General features: G+C 40.8%; 1 protein-coding gene across 12 annotated transcripts in view; it reads left to right on the plus strand.

Moving 5' to 3' along the window:
- The window catches only part of CHL1 (cell adhesion molecule L1 like), a 217993-nt gene that overhangs the window by 170786 nt on the left and 25367 nt on the right, over positions 1-21840 (plus strand). For all 12 annotated transcript variants that reach the window (XM_075938657.1, XM_025184362.2, XM_075938665.1 and 9 more), the window contains 10 exons: positions 203-334; positions 1163-1300; positions 3685-3796; positions 4240-4406; positions 5648-5813; positions 7262-7386; positions 12378-12479; positions 12689-12886; positions 13948-14018; positions 20952-21174. In XM_075938657.1, coding sequence (XP_075794772.1) covers positions 203-334; positions 1163-1300; positions 3685-3796; positions 4240-4406; positions 5648-5813; positions 7262-7386; positions 12378-12479; positions 12689-12886; positions 13948-14018; positions 20952-21174 — 1434 coding nt within the window. The remainder of the gene's footprint in view (positions 1-202; positions 335-1162; positions 1301-3684; positions 3797-4239; positions 4407-5647; positions 5814-7261; positions 7387-12377; positions 12480-12688; positions 12887-13947; positions 14019-20951; positions 21175-21840) is intronic.

The raw sequence follows: 21840 nt of genomic DNA on the forward strand, positions 1-21840 counted from the left end.
CAGAATACTGAGAGTCAGGACTGGTGGTTATAAACAAACTTTATGGGTTTGGGGGTAACTTGGCCACACCCATGATAAGTGGACATCTGGCTAACTAAAATCATGCCAGACCACAGATGTTGTAGGACCAGAGAGTGTCAGACTAGAGACGTTCATCCTGTAGTTATAACCTCTGCTGAAATGTCATTTTCCTTCTTATCAGAACCTCCCCGCTGGATAAAGAGGCCTACAAGTGGTGTTTACAACAATGAGTCATCTGTTTTGCTATTGTGTGAAGCTGCTGGCAAGCCTGAGCCAACTATAAAGTGGAAACGTAATGGGATGCCTATTGATAGTAAGTACAGGGTACAAAATAATTTGCTCAGACAGCTGGACAAGATTAGCATGTACTGTACACTCAGCACAAAAGTTGGTGCATGGATCCAAATGCATCATATGATAGTTGATTTGTCTGGTGTAGGCAAAGCAAATACTTCATAGTGATAAGTAGGGGAGCAGAATTAAAGCAACAATAATATGGCAGTTTACTATTTAAAGCCCACAGCCAGATAGTGTATTTTTCTTATCTTTAGGAACTAGATCAGACTCCTACAATACTAGCACCCCACTGACCTACTTTGTGCCCAACACAGAGAGAAACCACAATGTGTCTGAAGAGTAGAAGCCCTCTTCTCTCCCAGGGACCCAATCTGCAGTGTGCCCCCTCCATTCTCATTCCGCACCAGTACCCAGCACACCTGTCTAAGCCCATCATACTGAACACTGGTGTAAAGAACATATAGTATTGCTGAAACTCAGAGTTTCTTAGTGGCATTGGACATTCTTTTGAATGGGAACCAGATAGTTAGAAGCTGCAGGTGCTTCTGGAAATCAGCACCTACAAATACAAATATAAGCCATGCTGTTTCCATCCAAAGTAAAATGTCTTGCATTGTACTGCAAGCCAAGCTATCCAGGACACTTATTTTACTCCATAAGAATGCTAATATGGGCAATGCTTTCCAGCAACTTTCTGGTGATCGGGGACCTGTTAGCCTGAGACTGAGTATGCAACCTGCCCTATTAGCTTGCATCTGAAATGGAAGCAGCTCAGAGATGCTCTGCGAATTTGTTAAAGTAATGAACGTTCCTCATCCTACTGACATGATTTGATTTCTTTCAGAAAGGACCTTCAAAGGCAGAGTCTCTGCTGGAGAGATCAGCATTACCAACCTACAAGTGCAGGACAGCGCAGTGTATCAGTGTGAGGCAACTAACAAGCATGGCACCATCCTTGCCACTGCTAACGTTAATGTTTTAAGTAAGTACTTCAACAACATTAGATTGTTAATGGAAAGGGTGATGCTGCTGAGGGGCCCTATCCTGCTATCCCATCATTACTTGAGAATAAATCATGGGAGTAAAAGTTTGTGTGGTTTGCCCACAGTGGTTAATGGTTTGGTTTTGCCAAAGCTGGCAATTGTTCTGTGATAATATCAGGATTCTAACATGTTCCTTGGAACTTTAAATCAGGAAAGAATTTGAAAAGTTACTGTTCATTGGGCAGTCTGATTGAAAGAGCCTTGTATCACATGTACAATATGTAACCCCCAAGGAGATTAACCAGGATCCCTGGGGCTCTGTCTGCTGGCAGCTCAGGGAGAGGCAAACTGTCCCTGGTAGGGAGGGGGAGCCAACACAAACTCAGAGTCCCCCCCGGCAACAAATAAGGAGTGAGATGCCCCTCCCAGGAAGTTCAGGGAAGGGGAAAGGCCATTGTTTTTTTTATGAGTTAGTCTGGAGCCAGTCAGGGCAAAAGCAAGACTGGCTGTGTGGGAAGCTGGTAAGCCCCAGGCCTGCATGCAGGGTCCCCCCTGAGGACTGGCCTCTAGGGACCTGAAAGCAAGAGCCCGCTGCTGGGTTTTCTTTCCCCACTGATGATTCCCAGTTTGTAGAGTTTGTTGGGAAACTTCCCCAGCCAGGCTGAATTAGACTTCTAGCTCCCTAGGTGAGACCAATCACCACATGGTCAGCTCTGATCTTCCTGCTAGTTCAGGGCTGGCAGGACTGCTGCCTGCTGTGTGTATTTCTGGGTGCTGGGCTAGGAGACTACAGTTTGGATTTTAGTACAATTGTGTAATCTGCACGTTGAGCCCTGCACCCCTTTGTGGTGAGGGGAAATCCTGAGACTGAAGCAGCCTGATTCCTGCCTGAATAGGATCCCTGCTAGCAGAGATCAGTCCCTCTGCAGTGACTGAGGAGTCCAGAGTCATCTCTGAACCGGAGGATCATTCATGGAGTTTGTGAGTGCACCATCTTTTAGTTAGTCAGTCAGGGAATTTGTTTTGGGGACCCCCTACACCCTGAACTGTGTCCTCAAGCCAGGAAGTAAGGATTTGGGGATTTTATAACCTGCTGCATATTAAACCTGTGGAGGGATTTACCACCTTCTCCCGCTTGTGAGTCCTTTGGGAAGTACTAAACCCAGTCAGCCACACTGCTAAACCACTGCAGAGAAGAATTTTGTGGTCATAAGTAATCAAGAGCCCCAACAAAGTAAGTGTACCAAAGAGACACTAATCTTACATTTGCTACATTAAGTCACGTGACTGGGGCAAGTCACAGGTATTAGCAGCGAGGGCACCGGTGAACCTAAAAATAGTGTTTTACCCTGTTATGTTATAACTGTTTCCTGTTTAATATAATTATTGTGTTGAAATTGTATGTGTTTGTGTTATTTTTGATGTATCCAACTATCTGGCAAGTAAGTGGGGATTACCCTGTTGTTAGAATTTTCCTCCCAAACTGCCCTGGTGACCCTGCCAGGAAGTAGGGAGGGGAGTGGAGGCACTGCCAAATAAATTCATAGGAAAAAATAAAGAAGATGCACCCTGCTGAGTGTGTGGTGGGATCCAGAAGAACCCAGACCTGTTCACCAAAACCTGTAGGCAGATTGGCATTAAAGAAGGTAATCTGGTGGAGGGGGCGCTACAAATATTTATATATTTAGTGTCATCACACCAGGGCTTGTGTGGAGACTCTATTTTAAGAATTTTGCCTAGCTCAAAGACTTCCATTAAATAAAACAATAACTGATTGCTGAGTTAGGGTTGATGGTGTAGATTGTGCCCTTAACTTTACATCATTAATCTGGAACTTCATTTTTTATTATCAGTTAGTTTGTTTAAGAAACAATCCTAGTGCTGGGAAATGATTAGTGGAATCCGTCCCCAAGGCAGTAGAGCTAGTATAGTTCCTTCACCCAGAGCTACTGGAGTAAGCCCTGAGGTGCTGCATGTCAGAGAACTAACCTCCTGTTGTCTTTCACAACAGGCTTTCTTGCTTTGTTTACATAGTGGGGGTTGAGAAGGAAGCCAAGGGCTAGTTACGTTGAAGGAGGATGGTGTAAAGAAAAGGACTAGCTATGACAAAGGAGCATGCTGTAAAGGGAGATATGGTAGTGGTTTTCTCATTAAATAGTACACCAGGCATTGATCCTCATGAGCTGGCAGCAGTACAGTAGTTGCATTAGCATCTGAGCTGCAGCTGCACCAAGCAGTGAAAGGTCAGCGGGAAGGTCCAGAGTTGGAATGATTCCTCATTGTGTAGTTCCCTCTTGTACCAGTCCAAGTACTTGAATTCAGTGGCGGAGGGGGACTGGAAAAAGGACCTGAGAAATAACATGATTAACATTCTGTTTTGCAGATATTGCTCCATTAGTGCTAACCTCAGACAGTGAAGACTATGCCACAGTTGTTGGTTACAGTGCTTTCTTGCATTGTCAAGTTTTTTCTTCCCCTCCTGCTGACATTAGTTGGTAAGCCATTTATAACAATTTGTCTGCTGCTTGTTTTAAATCACTGGTTTTATCTGAAACATGTTATTTGGCTGTAGAAACACATGAAAATCTTTCACAGTCCTCACGTTTGGAGTTAAATTTAATAACAAATAACGAATAAGATAAGATCAGTTCTGCAAGCTTGAACTAGTCTTTTATCCAAGGATCTCAAGGCACTATTTGATATAAAAATTAATAAAACCCCATACCATATGTTTAAGGAAGATCTTGTAATATCCTATAGGCTGGTAAACTGAGATAGTGTGGCTAAAGTGACTTACTTTAGAGATATTCAGTCACTCAAAACCCTGAAGTGTTATTTTTGTCCTTTTCAATAACTGCCTCATTTAAATTTTTCCTGATGTGAAAGCCTGGTTTCCAAGACTCTTGAAAATAATTGGTAACCATTATTATGCTGTTAGGTTCAGGGATGACAGCACAATGCCACTTGAAGGTCCGCAATACGAAAAATATAAAAATGGCACTTTGGAGATCAGAGAGACAAAGAAAGAAGATTCTGGGTCGTATACTTGTTGGGTGACAAATTCGGTTGGAAAAAGTGCAATCATTGCCAATCTGGGTATCAGAGGTAACTCCTCATTTTATGAATAGGCACATGAAACCTGAAACCTGTTAAGGCTTTAGAGAAAATATATTCCCAAACAGAGGTGTATTCTGCTTCTTGTAATTGCCTCAAAACTTGTTACATGGCTTATGAACAGTGCTTGATTCAGAAAGACCCAGTCTAGCATCCTGTATCATGTGTGGATAATTCAGTGGACAACTATGCAAAGTTTAATGCAAGAAATGTGCAAGAATCAAGACAAGATATGCACTCTTGCATATTTTGTGCATGACCCTCACATTGTCCAGGGCACTGCAAACAAAATGACAAGAACACGAAGAAATATGGCTTAACTAGATCACAGATTTATTAAGTAATTTATCTGGGAACTATCTAGCAATCACTTGCCCAGTGCAGATCAAACTTTGTACAGTATTGTAATACATACTACCTTGGGGAGGACTTCTCTCAGTCCTTTTCCTTTTATACCAGTAACCTGGTCCCAGCAGCATTTCTGCAAACCTGCTGCCTTTTTCTCTTTTTGAGACTTGAGGGCAGGGAAATTGGGTTTTTGCTGTACCAGACATTGGGAACATTCCACCCTACTGTTCTTCCCATTTCTTTAGGAGCTGTCTAAAATAGAAAAGACTACAGTTTGACTCTGAGCCAAAGCTGATTTGCAGTGTTTATAATTAGGGGAGAAAACAAAAACAAAAAAACCCTCTTTTTTTCTGGACATGTTTGTTTAGAAATTGAGTCAATAAATGTGGGAACATGCAATAAAATGTTCATAAAGCTACTTTTCACTGTATATGATAAAATAGCTATTACTTTTGGTTACTTACTCTTATATTTCTTCATTCAGTCTGATTTTAAAATAACAAACATCACTGTGATATTGTTCCTACTTGACTTTAATTAGCTTGTAATTTTCTCTGGGTCATTTGCCAAAGTCTATTTGAAATAGCATTGAACATAAAAATCATAGTCAGGTTTTTCTATCTCATTTATTTTGTCATATACTGTCACAGACCGTTAGCTAGGATATTCACCTGTGATATTTTCCTATAAATTTGTGATTGGTTGTATGAGCCTCTTTCATATGAACTGAACTCAAAGGAAGATGCTTTTATTGCTAGCAAAACTTCAAATAAAAAATATGTCTCCTTATTTTGACTATAGAAAAACTATGATTATTTTCTGCATTCAAATTGCTTGGCGAACATGCATATTACTAATCAAAATACCTTTCTGTGAACAACCAGATGCTACAAAACTTATCGTTACTCCTGAGAACCCTCACATTTTGAAATCACATTCAGTTTTATTGAAATGTCAGTCTGAATATGATGCACACTTGAAACAAAGTTTAAAATTATCCTGGAAGAAGGATGGAGATGAGTTTCAAATCAATGGCACAGAAGATGGCAGGTAACCTTATGGGGGAAAAAGCCTCTCCTTCTTTTGACTCTGAAGCAATATTGTATTACATGTAGCATGGTTAACTTCGTGTCCTAGATCTATGATTTCTTCATAACTTTAAGCCAAATCTGTGGCTATCACAGCTGTTCATGCAGCACATTTTTTGTGGACGCAACAGTGTTCTTTCAAATATTTTAAAACTTTGATTTTTTTAAATCAAGCCTTGGTCTACACTAGGGAGTTATTTCAAAATAACTCCCCTAATTCTGAAATAACAAGCAGAGTGTCCACATTACAAAATGTATTATTTCGAAATCTGTACTCCTGCTTTCCATGAGGAATAACACGTATTTTGAAATAGTTGTTTCAAAAGAGTGGTAGTGTGGATGCTCCACTGTTGCTATTTCAAACTAACTATTCCCCAGAGTCATTCAAAATAATTACTGCCCAGTGCTTCTTGGAACTCTAAGTCATGGTAGTGCCTCCAAATTAATGGAGCCTGCCTCGGACTAATTTCAAGGCTTCCCTGTGTTGTGGACATGGTATTTCAAAACACCTTATTTTGGAAGTAATAACTTCCAAAATAACTATTTTGAAATAATTTCCTAGTGTAGGACATGCCTCAAGATACCTAGCTAGGTTCATATTGACTTGCTATCCTGTAGTGCTCTATATGTCTCATTTAGCAGGTATGATGCACAGAGAAGTACCAAACTTAGGTGGCTGCACTTAATCTAAACGTGAAATGCTGCTCCACTGAAGCCACTGGGTGTTTTGTCATTCACATCAGGGGAGCCAGCCTTTCACACTTGGATTAGCAATAGCTAGACACTTTAGTTTAAATAGTATATGTTAAAACCAGTGTGTTTTAAGTGATGGTGTTCTAAGCATATGAGTGAGTCAAATGAGGGCTTAACTATGTTTCATGGAGACATTGAATTTGAATTTTGCCATTGAATTTGATAGGACAGGGATCAGGCCCTGAATCCTTGTTAAGTGTTTGGAATGGACAATTCCTGAGGATTAAATTCCTTTTATTTTTAAGTTACAGAAGAGGTACACGCTTCCTCTTCCCCACATCCTATCACTGCCTTGCAGGTCATAACATGAGTATGCACATGCATAAAAGACTGAGGAGGGCCAGATTCTTATTGAGCAGCATAGTTCTATGAAGCCATGACATTTATCCCAGCTGATGAGCTAACGTTCAAGCTTTACATTGCTACAAATGACGATATTTTAAAGTACAGTATATAATGTATACAGTACAGTATATAATGTCTGCATCAAAGATATAATTTTAAGTAACAGACATATCCTACCACTGCATTCTTCCAAGTGCCACTGTTACAACAGCATGCACGAACAGGTCTTCAGGGGGAAAAAAGCCTGTCAATATTATTCTTCCCTTCCAATTCTGTCTCTCATGATTATGCAATTTCTGTTTTGTCCCGAAGGATAATTATTGAAACGGATACATTGTTCATATCAAGCGTGACATTAGAGGATCAGGGCACTTACACCTGTGTGGCTAGTACATCTCTGGACAGTGTCACAGCTGAATCCCAATTAATTGTCCTTGGTAAGTCATTTTTTCCCCTAGCTTTGCAGAAAAAGTTAAACAGTGTTGTGATTCAGACCAGGGTTCCTACACACTGAGTTCACATCAAGCCACGCATCAGTGACCTGATTATCAGAGATGGAGAGCACCTGCCACATGTATTAGCTTTGGTTAGGATTATGCTTCCTCCACACCTCTGGAAAGTGGGCCCCCAAACCTAATATTCTGATACAATAATGCACACAATCATGTCCTTGTTGAGAGAGCCAAGATCTGGCAGTGCCATCCATAATTTTCTCTTGTGAAAGTGGCAGTCGCACCAGCCGAAGGAGCTCCTGAACCCTGGAGGCTCTAATAGCATAGAGCTCTCCAGCATATGGCCTAGCCACTTAGACTATCTCATGGAGCAGTGCAGTCCTACAGTGGGCAACCTATGAAGTCTTACAAATTTGTACTAAGATCAATACATAAATATACCTTGCTATTTGAATGAACCCAAGGCAGCCCTGCAGTTAGGATTGGGAATACTTTTCTTGCAAAAATAGTGAGGCAGTTTTGTTATCTAAAGTCCAAGGTACTTCTATGTTCCCCACTACAATAGTAACTGAACTTGAAATCTTTAATGTAGTTATCCTCACAAAACCCTCTGCAAAGTACGGAAGTACTATTATCTATGTACTGCAGGTTGAACCTCCCAAGTCTGGCACCCTCAGAACCTGACCAGTGCCGAACCAGAGAATTTGCTAGACCATGGGAGGTCAGTATTGTCTAGCAGCATTGCCAACACTTCCACTACTTACTAGGCTCTTAGAAGACATTTAGAGGTAAATTAGAGCTAAATAACAGCACAGAATGCTGGAAGCTAAGACTGGTGGCTTTAAACAAACTTTATGGAACCAGGGGGAAACTTGACCACACTCACGATAAGTGGATATCTGGCTAATTCAAATCACGCTGTAGCAGAGAGTGCTGGATTAGAGAGGTTCAACCTATAGTCAGTTACTAAAGGCTATTGTTTTATTTGCTATGGCAAATAGAATCTTTTAGTTTATACATTTGAGATGCATGCTTGAAGAGCCTGAAGTCCCAGGTTCAGTCCTTGCATTTGACAACTTTAGGCTTTTTCGCCTGCAGCAGACTTATCATTCTCTAGAAATGTCTAGACTACATGCCTCTGGTGACAGAGGCATGTAGATTAGGCTATCTGGCATAGGAAAATGAAGCGGTGATTTAAATAATCGCCACTTCATTTAAATTTAAATGGCTGCCGCGCTGAGCCGATCAGCTGTTTGTCGGCTCAGCGCGCTAGTCTGGACGCTCTGCGGTCGACATCAAAGGCATTTGTTGACCACCCCAGTAAACCTCATCCCATGAGGCATAACGGGACGGTCAACAAATGCCTTTGATGTCGACTGCGGAGCATCCAGACTAGCGCGCTGAGCCGACAAACAGCTGATCGGCTCAGCGTGGCAGCCATTTAAATTTAAATGAAGCGGCAATTATTTAAATCGCCACTTCATTTTCCTATGCCAGGTAGCCTAATCTACATGCCTCTGTCGCCAGAGGCTTATAGTCTAGACATACCCTATACATGACACAGCCACCACTAGAAGGACAGAGCAGCATATGGAATGGCTACAGTTCCGGCCCCTCCCATTTTACAGAACAGGAACCAGAGGCTTGTTTACACGTCAAGTGCTGCAGTAGCACAATATATGCCAACTGGAGTGGTTCTCTCACATCAGTGTAATTAATTCACCTCCTGAGAGATGATTGATGATGTGGGTTTTTCAACCCAAGTTCTTCATGTCACCCAGGCCTAAGGCATGGAAAGAATAAATTATTTGCCCAGTGTCCTTGATGAGAGAGCCAAGATCTGGCACTGCCCAGTGTCATACAGGAAGCTAGTGGCAGAGCTGAGCCTTGAAACCCAGTTCACCCAAGTCCTACACTGGCACAGTAACCATAGGACCAGCCGCCTTTTCTTCTGACCCTGCTATGGACTGCATGCTGCTCCGCCCATGTGAAGACTTGTTGAAGTCTTGGGTAGGCGAACTGGTGCATGGACATACAATCCATTGCAGAATCCAAGCCTAAGTAGCTATCTAACGGTACGCCTACACTTGCACCCTAGTTAAACTAGGGATGCAAATGTAGACGACCGAAATTGCTAATGAAGCGGGGATTTAAATATCCCGCACTTCATTAGCATAATCTTGCCCATGCGCTATTCTGATCGCCAGCTGAGTCGAACCAGGAAGTGCGCTCCGGGCCGCGTTAGTTTGAATCAAACCCCTTGGTTCAAACTAACATTACTCCTCAAAAAAAAAATCCAAGGGGTTTGATTCGAACTAACACAGCCCGGAGCGCACTTCCTGGTTTGAGTCAGATGGGGTATGTCTACACTACCCTCCTAGTTCAAACTAGGAGCGTAATGTAGGCATACCGCACTTGCAAATGAAGCCCGGGATTTGAATTTCCCGGGCTTCATTTGCATAAGCGGGGCGCCGCCATTTTTAAAACCCCGCTTGTTCGAACCCCGTGCAGCGCGGCTACACGGGGCACAAACTAGGTAGTTCGAACTAGGTTTCCTAGGTTCGAACTACCTAGTTCGTGCCCCGTGTAGCCGCGCTGCACGGGGTTCGAACAAGCGGGGTTTTAAAAATGGCGACGCCCCGCTTATGCAAATGAAGCCCGGGAAATTCAAATCCCGGGCTTCATTTGCAAGTGCGGTATGCCTACATTACCCTGCTAGTTTGAACTAGCGGGGTAGTGTAGACATGCCCTCGGTGATTGGAATAGCACGCAGGCGAGATTATGCTAACGAAGTGTGGAATATTTAAATCCCCGCTTCATTAGCAATTTTGGTCACCTACATTTGCATCCCTATCTCAAGATAGGGAGCAAGTGTAGATTTACTCTAAAGGAACTGGATATTAACAGGAATGTTATTTTAAGGGCAATTTTTTGTTTAAATTACATCAATTTATTTTCTTGGCAGAGGGTGTAACAGGATTTGAATTACACAGTAGTATACAAGCACAAAACTGTAAATAAATGGCATGTCATACTGTTAATTTGCTTTCTATTGAAAACCAATATTTATCATTAATGCATGAAGTAATTGTAAAATCATGCAGATGAGTGATATCTGTTGACTATTTGTTACACGACATATGAAAATTGCATGAAGGGCTATATTCCCTTTCTGAAGTTGGACTACTTAGGGGCAAAAAATAGTCACAATCGTTGTTTGTTTGTTTGTTTGTTTTTATTATGATATATATAAAAATCCCGAGGGGATTAAAAAAAACCAATCTGTGTTTTTTCAAACTAAAAATTCAAGCCTTTTCTGTTTTTTAAATCTCTATAGTGACTAGACAATTAACTTCACTAAAAGCAAAGTACCACAATTTGAGCTGGAAGGAATTTTTATTTGGACTGTTTAAAACTCTGGTTTTGTTAACACCCTTCAATGACTAATGGACATACTGGAGAATATCTCTGTTAAAAATAGAAGACCACTATCTCACCAAATAAGATCTGAGAACTCGCAATGAATGTTCTCTGAGACTCTGAGTATCACTAGCAAAATTTAGAGAAACCATACTGGGTATTTCTTATTTCAAATGGATAATACAAGTGGGGAAAAGTGAAGGGCTGGTGTGTGGTGAAGAATCTTTCTTGCATTCTTTACATATTATAAACATGATAAGAAGGCTCGGCCTCATTTAAAAAAAAAATCCCATGCCGTCACCTATATAGTATTTTAAAAAAATGGAGTGTCACTCCTAGTTTTAGACAGTTATCCAGGTAACTTGATTGAGACACAAGAAGGTCAAAGACAGGGCTCAAGTAACTTGTTTAATTACTATGTCACATTGCCATAGATTAGAGTAATGATGGAATCATTTCTACTTTGAGGTTTAAAAAATATTTTTATAATGAACATAGTTTTTAATAGGAATTTTTGGGATTTCTTTGGTGGGGTTTTTGTTTGTATTTAGATGTTAATTGAAACAAACATACTCTACTACAGTACTGTTATGAAAAAACTGTTCTTTTTCCTCAAGTCATATACATATAATAAAATGAATGGCAAAATTGACTAAACAAGTCTCAATAACTGATAAAGATAATCATCAGTGAGTTAGAATGAACCTGTATTAAAAGCATTCACTATATATTTTTTCACAAATACATGCTATCCCAAACCGTAGATCATTTTTATTGCATCTTATACATTTGTTGAGAAACGTAGGTTGTTCTGCAAAAATGTCTGTCCTCCCATGGTATTTTCCTGCTCTCCTGCTGGTTAATCCAACTCAGTCTGTGCTGTATTAAAACTTTACAAGTCAGATTATGAGCTCCTGTATGTCAGAAAATCAGCTCTGGCACAGATGGAGTTGTAAGTGGAGTTGGAATAACCGCTGAGTGCTTAAAAGTCATCTCCATTGTCCATGGAGGAGAGATGTAGCCAGGTCGTTACTTCACACCCACCACCAAGGCATTTAAGCACCCAGTTGCCTTTTGTCCTGACTTGTGGACAGATAATGAATTGAGAAGGTGGGTGATGAACTTCCTTCTCCCCTCACATAGTACAGGGTTGGATGGGGACTTCACAAGGGATCGTTCTCCTCCCACTAACATGGTAGGGGTGTAGGTTTAATATCTGCTGAAGTTCATTCTTCTTCCCCCATCACTGTGATTTGGATCACAGTAAATCCAAGCTTTCTGTTAAACACAGCTCTGAGACTTACTCATTGTGATATAGACTTTATATTGATTGTGAAAAAAGAAATTTATTGCACTGGTTACTATGCTAAGAGTACATAGAAATTTCCCTCACAATTAATACAGCAATTATAAGGGAGACCAGAAAATCAGAGGATCCACTTTGTGGAAGTTTTACCAAAGCCTTCAGTTGGAGCATTTAGGCCAATGCACAGCACTTTTGAAATCTTACCCTACATACAAGTCACCATCTTTCTGCTATTTCCTTTTGTTCTCAGATGTTCCTGACCCACCTGAAGATTTACTTCTCTCAGAAAAACAAAACAGAAGTGTTAGATTATCCTGGAGAGCAGGAAGCAGTCACAACAGTCCCATTTATGGTATGAAGGACTCTAGTGACATGTTTGAGCATTACAATGCGTCATTTCTATTAGAATAAGCAAATAGGCATAGACATACCTAATTGGTTTTATTTTTGAAACAACTTTGTCATAAATTTGTTCTGCGCTTGACATTGAATTTATAGGGGCTTTAATTTAGAGAGATGCTTTTCATATTATTTCTCTCATTTTTATTTTTCTCTTTCCAGAGTCCATCGTAGAATTTGAAATGAATCGTTGGGAGCCTGGGAAGTGGCGGGAACTCACAAGAATCCCAGGGAACAACACAACTGTTGTTTTATCATTGGCCCCTTATATAAATTACCAGTTCCGTGTTATATCCGTTAATGGTGTTGGAAGAAGCAAGGCTAGCGCACCATCAGCACACTACGAAACTCCTCCCACTGGTACATGCTGTCATCTTGGTTCTCTGTCTATTTTCTAGAATAACATTCAATCAGCTTTGTTCCATGAGGATTTCTATCAGCCCATTTTAGTGATCAAGTGATCAGGACCAGATTTTCATACCTTTGCAAACACCGAGCAATAGCTATTCCATGATTCATCCCAGTGAAGCCAAATGGGGCTCTCTGAAGTTGTGCTCTATTATCTCTGAAACAGAGACACCGGAGCGCTGAGCCACACCAGCCAGAAAGGCTGGTAGCCTGCAAAGGGGAGCATATGTCACATATTTGCCAAGTCTGGCACAGCAGCAGTGCTCTGCTGCATCTCCTGAAGCTCTGGAGGAAAGCAAACTAAGTCTGACACCATGCTTCTGGGGCTACAGCTGGTTCTGTTTCTCAAAGCCCTTTCATATACAAGCAGTTGCTAGATAGGGTCTTTAGCAAGATTTATAGTGAGCTTCCCAGCAGCTCTGAACTTGTCACAAATCTTCATTCACAACACAGTTCTCATTGGAACACAAAATGACTGGTTCCTGAAAGTATTGCATAGCCCAGCTATTCAGCATTGTATAATTTGCATTGCCTTAGCTTTATTTTTGCTTTAGCTTTTTTTCTTTTTTTTTTTACTTGTCTGAGCTTCTTCCAAAGCTTTTCAGCTCTGCATCATACACAAATGATGCACTTTCTGTTTTTCCATCTCCAACAGGGAAAATGTCTCTTCAGAATAATACCCCTACATCTGCTGCTCTGAAATCCAAAAAAGTCAGTTTAGAGATATCTACTAAAATTAACCAGCAAGGCTGCTCAAGATCAAATCATGTAAACTACATATTTGTTCACTAACACTCTGTTGTGCCAAGTAATTATGTTTAGTCAAGTGGTCTTTGCTTACATGTTGATTAGTTGCGCAAAGTCAAATCATTTCAAGAAAGGAAATTAACCTAGCACTTTTCACACCTACCTGGTTGTTTTGTGAAGATGTAGGACATTCAGGAGAGGGGGGAAAGATGAGATTAATAAAGGAGAGAGGATGTAAACTAACTGTATTCCTTCTACTGTTCTAGCTCCAGACAAGAACCCAGATAACATCCGAGTTGAAGCTTCTGAACCAAATGAAATGGTTATGAAATGGGAGGTAATTTAAAAAGTTCCTATCATTGATACAGTATGTGAAATGGTTTCTCCTTTCAAGCTGAAGATCCTGAAGCATTACTGACGTTATTAGGATCATGTTAAGAAAGTACCTATATTTTCAATATGGATTTCACGAGTTTCTTCTTGCTCTCTCTTTCCATAGTTAGTAAACTCCATGGGTGAAATCCAAGGGCCATGTCAAAGGCAAAGTTCCTATTCACTTCAATGTGGCAAGGATTTCTTTCCTTGATTTACTGTTCAAAAATGTATTTTTGACACCTATGTCACAAATGCTGTGGAAAAATGTAAGAAGGCCTGTATTACATGAATGTATAGTGGAGAGAATACATCCCAAATACAAGGGCAGGAGAAGGTCATTAGTGCATGTGTTAGAGAAATCTGTTAAAGTACTGAGGACAGAATTCCAGCCTTCAGATTTCTAGACGGTTTGTAATTTATATGCCAATTTATCTTGAGAGGGATATAGTTTTTCTTTAATTCAACCCAAGTTTTAATAATTGTAAAAGTAATGTTGTGTAATTGGAGTAAAACACATTTTACATTGTATGTGGAAAGATTATTTTCCACTCTGGTTCTAGCAAAAAAGATTTTTGCAATCTGAATTTTCATTTTAGGTTGGATGTAGCCTAGAATTGAAGCCTCTATTGACTATTACTTTATTGTGAAACGTCATTCTACAAAATATTCCATAGTCAGTGAGCACAATTCTATTTTTATAAGAGGTTACATAGAGGTAGCTACCAACACAGACAGCATGGCTGCGTCTACACTGGGCCACTTACTCCAGAAAATCAGCCGCATTTCCGGAATAAGCTGCGAGCTGTCTACACTGGCCCTTGAATTTCCGGAAAAGCAACGATGCTCTACTGTACAAAATCAGCCACTATTCCGGAAAAACTATTCTGCTCCCGCTCGGGCATAAATCCTTATTCCAGAACACTGCCTGCCAATGTAGACGCTCCTTTTCCGGAAAAACTGAAAACGGAATAGTATTCTGTTTTAAGCATTTCCGGAAATTCTTGCCAATGTAGACACAGCCCATATGTTGCTGTTAATTATTTTTACTGCTAGCTAAACTTAATCTCTGCCCCAAAAATCTCACAATCTACAATTCAGTTGTAGCACAACAATAAAAAGGTGAGAATAGAGTGGGATTGGATATGTTTACATAAATATGAACATACAGGGGATTCTAAAGGTTCATTTAGACTATTTTGTGAATGCACAGTTTATTTAGTTTGCTTGTAGGCTTTACAGTAGATTTCCTATACCTTCTACATACTAAATGCTTTATTTCTAGCAGACAATGACCAAGGAGATACACATACTGATTCTGAAAAATGATGTTAATCTGCCTAGTTTGGATTAACAAATCAGATGAGCATTAGCAATAGGATTTTCAGCCAAGGCTTTGCAGCATTAAGAAGATTAAAATAATAGTTGAGTGGGTCTGAGATTTAACCCTAAAGTGGAATTTATTTTGCAGTAGTAATTTTCTTTATGTTGTGTTATTACATGATTAATTTTCAAAATTTTGTTCAGGTTTCATTTAGGAAATGTATGTAATACAGGCACAGTGTGTGGCCAGAGCACCTCTCCTATCCAGCCTGAGAAATATTTTAACAAAGTTATTTAATCAGGCTCATGCAGCTGCTAGCCAAGGGGTGAGGGCAGGGAGAAAAGGGTGGCACACAAGAGTTCACCCTCACACAGAGCTCCCAGCAATACACTGGCCCCTGGTGCCCACATTATCCCAGTCACAGAGGGTGCTGCTTAGTCCAGGAAGTTGCGCTAGCTGCCTGTGCCAAGATGCAAACCACACTGGCCAGGGAGCTACCCAAACTGACACTCTTCTGCAGGCAGCAGAGCAGGACTGGTAGGTTTCATTTTTAGATTCCCCAGGCAGAGATGGGAGATCCCAGCATGAGGCCATGCAGTTAGTGGGGGGAGGAAGTGTGGATGTTAGTGGGGGATTCCAGTGTGGGACTAGGGACGGGTTTTTATTTTATTTTTTCGTAAATGTGTAACTGCTGAAATTTTCATCTGTTACATTTTTACATGCAGGGGAGAGTCGGCTCCGTGGGAGCCGGTGAGTTTGGGGAACCGACTTTTAAGTCAGCTCCTTATGGGCACCAGCTCCTATGGAGCTATCTACCTCCTCTTCCCCCGTGCTGCCGCCTGTGATACCACAGCTCAGGGTGGGAGGAGGGCCTTGTGTGTAACCTTGAGTTAACTGATGAGCCTGTGCACACTATCACATCCCTTGTGAGGTTATGAGGGGGTCAGAGTGAGGACTCAGTTTCATGTATCTGTCTGGACTCCTGGATATAGGGGGGAACACTATTAACTTGCAACTACTATATTGCCAAACCGAAGCATTAAAAATACATAAATCAGCCTCCTTCCCCAACTTCCCAATAAGAGACTAGCATCTTAAAACCATAGATAAAAATAGTCTTGGGGATCTTTTTATTTGGCAGGTAGTGTTTGAGGTCTTCCTCTGAACTTGGGACAGGTTTTCTAGCATTTCTCCATAAACCATGAGATCTAAAGTCTTCCTTGAATATTTTAGTCTTCCTGTTAGTCTTAATATTAGTCTTCTTTTTTTAAAAAAAGAAAAAGGCTGAGATTTTCTTCTGATACCAGATGCCAACAAAAAAGCATAATAATATACTAAGTCAGAGTGATACTAAGTGATACTAATATACTAAGTCATAGTTGATAGCAGTGCATGAGGCATCAGACAGTGAAGTTCCCCAATCTGGCTTATTTCTAATAACGTGGCTAGGGCTTTCTACAGAAAACAAAAATGAAACCAATTATCAGGAATCTTGTAATCAGATCAGGAGAGTTGGCATCACTGATATCTAGTCAGATGCACAAAATGAGTTAATAGTTTCATAGCTTACACCTATGGACCAGACAGTATTACATATGCTTCCCCCAGGCCACAGGGCTATGCTGGCAGTGGCAAGGAGCTGGTAGCAGGAACCCACGCTTGCACTGCTGCACTGTCGGTGGTAGCAGCTCGGGCACCTGGTGGCTTTTAAACTGCCTGGGGGTGGCAGGAGGGACTGTGAGAAGCATGGGGAGAAAATTTATGGAGCCCCTTCTCCTCGGAGCCATGCCAGAGGGCGGTACCCATTGGCCTGCTAGTAGGATTTGGGGACTGAGCTGACCCTAAGGTCAGCTGAGTTTGAGACCCCTGATTATTAATTCAGGTAATTAAATAGTTATCCTAATTAAATCAATTTAAGATATAATCCAGCAAAATCCTTAAATATGGATTTATTGGATTAGAGCTATAGGGGTTTTTATGTTTATGTGTTAAAAAAATACGATGCTTGAATTATTAATATTTTGTTGCTTATATACATTACAATTAAATTCTAAAAATAGTTTATAAAAATATATTGTTAAAATCAAGATCTAGGCAAAATTGTTTTACATGCAACTCCTTTTTGACAAAAAATGCAAATTTTTGTCACACTGAAACATTCATGAGTTCCATGAATTTAGCCAAATTGTTTTGGTTGAATAGATATCTTTAAAAGAATCTTGAAAAAAATATAAATGTTTTTATTTGAATTTTCAAAAAAAACATTTTGATGTTTAGGTCAGAATGAATTTTCCTCTCAAAAACATTTTAAAATATTTTAATTGAATTACATTTTTTGTTTAATTTCAAATTATTTTTTAATTTTTTTACCTAATTTGCCTCAAAAATTCAAAAAGGAAATTATAATTGGTGATCAGTCCAGCAGTCATCAGCACTTGTCATTGCTTTTGTAAGAAGGATGTCACTATGATCTCAAGCACGAACTATGACATAGTTGAGAAGATAGCTGTGCTTTGAATGTGGGTGTCTCCAAGATGTTTTGAACTTGTCCTTTTGTCAAAAAAGGGTGTGTGTGATAAGTTCATGTTCAGCACACTTGGTCAGAAGCAGGATTCCATTTGAGTTGCTCCTTCTTTCCCTATTATTCCTTTCCACAGGTCTGAGTCTCTTCCAACGCATGCATTGAAATCCCCCAGAAGAATGATCTTATCTTCTATAGGGGTTTCTGATAAAATGATTTCCTGCTGAGAGTAGAAATCTTCCTTTACATCCTCAACAGTGTCCATTGTTGGCACATAGGTGCTCACAATAGTTACCTGTTGGTTTTTGTTGAGCCTCAATTGGAGTGTCATAAGCAGCTCATTGATGCTTACTGGCAGTTCAGAGAGGCACCTTATGACCTTGTTCTTAATAGCAAAGCCTACTCCATACAATTGAGGTTTATCTAAAGATTTTCCCCTCCAGAAGTGAATCCTCCTTTCTCCTCCCTCACCTGTCCTTCATCAGCTCTTTTAGTTTCAAACAAATCAGCAATATCAATGTTAAACCCATTCAGTTCACAAGTAATGATAGCTGTATGTCACTCTGGTCGGTCACTGTCTGAGTTGTCCATCAGACAGTACATTCCAGGTTCCAAAGTTTGAAAAGTTTCTTATGTTTTCAACCACTGGGCTGGTGATCCTGCTATATGTGGCTATCCAGCCAGGAGGAAGAGAGGGCAAGACTATTTTTAGGGCACTTTTTCATGTGGGGCAAGAAGAGTGGGCCCTAAAGAGGACTGCTCAGTCATGGGTGGAGCAGCTGAGATTCTGGACCTGCCTCAGTCCTCGAGCAAGATGACTGAATCACATACCCACCGGCTGTGTGTCGGTCTGTAACTAGGAACTTCCAGAACTCATTGTCCTGTTCCTGTCACCACTTGCTGATCACCACCAGACTTCTGACTTGCGTAGGTGTTGTTTTCCCCAAAACTGGAAGATACCTGTATGGGACTCCTTTTAAAGTGGGGAGACTGGTGAACAACAGACACCACAGTGTCCTTGACAGATAGAGGGCTTGTAACCAATGGCATGGACACCACAACGATTGGAGATCCTCTATCTGCTGCAGCCTACATCTGCCTTGACAGCCACAGTAATGTTATACAACAGTTTCAATTCCATTGTGCAGTTGTCCTCCATCTGCTCTGCTTTTGAGGTCTTTTTGCATCACACGTTGTCTGGAACCTTATCCTTGACCATTCTGTCATCAGTGATCCTAAGGGAGTACATGACTCCAAGCAGCATTCCTCTCAGGGATCATTGGAACACCCAAGCCTCTCCACCACTACAAGGTGATGATCCATGGAGAGGTTTATCACTATAATCAGGGTATAAATCAGTGCTTCCATTACAATTGTCTGGAATGGGAAAGGAATCCTGGGTGTGGTTATGTAAATACCGTTCACTCCATTTGTTTAGGCCTGCTATATATTCAACTGTTAGAATGGTGTTTTGCCCATTGTTATCAATTTGGCTGTTGTAGGGTGACAAACTGCTAACACTAAATGCAGGAATTGTAAGATATGCCCACCAACGCTTTCAGGTATTGGGGAATACAGAAAAGTCAGACTGTGTGTATCTCAGTTCAAAGGAGAGAAACTGTCAGTGTAAAGAATCTCGGCTGAAAAGGCTTCCTCTGCCAGAATTCTGGAATTGACCTGGCGGTGTAGAACTTTGAATCAGCAGGCTGCAAGTCCTTCAGACATGAGGTGCGAGACTGGTTCAGCTTGTTTCTCATCCCCCCACACACATACCATTCTAATGATAGATATTATTTTTAAAGTTATTCCAGTGGATGGTGGATTTTTTTGGGGGGGTGGGGGCTGCATTGTACTTTGGGACAAGAGCTGAAATCACTGAGAAGCTGAATCACAGAGAACTAAAATCACTAGGTTTGGCCTAAAGCCAAATCCACCACAAGCCAGTAGAAGATGCGACAAGCAGCATGAACAGCCAACAGGGTAGCAATGGAGAGGCAGCAGTGAGGGGTGACTGATGGAGAGGTTTGAGGAGCAGCTAGCAGAGCAGCGGCAGCGAGAGGTGACAAATGGCCAGCAGAACAGCACCAAAAAGCAGTGAACAGATGGATGCCAAGTGACCTTCCTTCCCTCAAGATGGGAGGTGAACTCTGCAGATCACCTCTGAACTCTGGTCTGCCCTAACCAAGGACAATGACTGTGAGTGGGCACATGAAGGGGACATTTACATTTCTGGACTTGAGAGCCTGAAAGGCAAAGGACATTGCCCAACCTAATTGCGCTGCTACATTTACTCGTGGTTTTGGTTATGAACTTTATTTCTGGTGTTTTCCCAAATTAATGTCATGTTACTTCTCTCCCCTTTTATTAAAAGTTCCTTTTCCACACTCAGGCTCTATGCTTGCAAGTGGGGAAGCATTGTCTCCCAGAAGTGCCCAGAGGTGTGTGAATTTCCCAGGTTACTGGGTGGGGAGCTTGAGCCAGTTCAGTGTTGGAAGGATGAAGAGGAACACCTAGATATTGAACCCAGTCTTGGCTGCTGCTGATGCTACCTGGCAGAAGGGTTACATCACTAAGAGCTTCCTTAACCAAGCAGGGGGATAAAGAGTATACCAGTTTCCTATTAAGTTTCCAGATCTAATTGGGTGGAGAGTGTGTGTGAGGGGGGTCTAATGGTTGTGCACACTTATGGTTTGTACAGGATAATCTAAATTTTAAGGACCCAACTTGCTGTGCCACATAAATATTTGGCATAATTTGAACTTTACTTTTAATGAAGATTACATATTTTTGGTACCATAAAACTGGAGAAAAAAACTTGGTGACTGCATTCTATACTGTGCTTTAATAATTAACCTGTTAAAAATCTAGCTCTCATTCCCCCGTGCTGTTTTAAGAACCCTAGCATTTTTCTATCCTAAAAGCAATATGGTAGAGAAGATTTTTTTTCTTTCTAAATAATGTTGATACCGCTTCAAAATTATTCCCTGCGGAAGCTGCCTTGTATGATTTTAGCAACAAAGGCAGCTTAGTATATTTTTTACATCTTTTTGTAGCCATTGAAACCCATGGAGCAAAATGGACCAGGACTGGAGTACAAAGTCAGCTGGCGACAGCAGGGAGTAGAAACAGATTGGAATGAGGAAACTGTGAAAAAACATTCTTTGACATTGAGGAATACTCCCACATTTGTGCCTTATGATATCAAAGTCCAAGCAGTAAACAATTTTGGATCTGGTCCTGAACCTAATGTGACCACTGGTTATTCAGGAGAGGACAGTAAGTAACTTAAACATTTTTGTAAAAGTATATATTGTAGATGATTCTCACATTGCAATATAAGTGGATAATAAGTTTTATTAGACCAGCTTGTAATGAAAAATGCTTAAATGTCACATTGATCAGCATGTTGGAATACTAAAAGGAACAAGTTTTCTTTGTTAGTTTCCTTACTATTGAGGTCTTCAATTTCACAAAGTTTAGCTATCCTTACAAAAACAAGTTTGCTTGAGTTGTGCACCTAATGATGGCCCCAATCCAACACATGTTTAATATTAAGTATTTTAATGGTCCCATTAAAATCAGAAGGATTATCTACATGCTTAAAATTATGCACTTTCCTGGACTGGGTCCTAACCCATTCACCTCTATCTGTAGGGAGTAAAATATCCTACAGGTAGGTGTAGGGATGTTAAGTTTTGATTAATCAGCTAATCAAGTAGTCAATGGAATTTCTATTGAGTACTCGGTTAGTCGATAAGGAGTGGGGCAGGGAACTGATTATCCCGGCTGTGCCTCTGCCTTTTAAATGTAGTAAGAGCTGCCTGTGGCTCTTACTTCATTTAAAAGGCAGAGGTGGCACAGCGGAGAACCCCAGATGAGTGGGGACTGCTTGAGTCCCTGATCGCCATGGATTCCCTGCTGCCACCTCTACCTTTTTAATGT

This window comes from Pelodiscus sinensis, chromosome 11 (genome assembly GCF_049634645.1).
Source record: "Pelodiscus sinensis isolate JC-2024 chromosome 11, ASM4963464v1, whole genome shotgun sequence".
Classification (NCBI taxonomy): Eukaryota; Metazoa; Chordata; order Testudines; family Trionychidae; genus Pelodiscus; species Pelodiscus sinensis.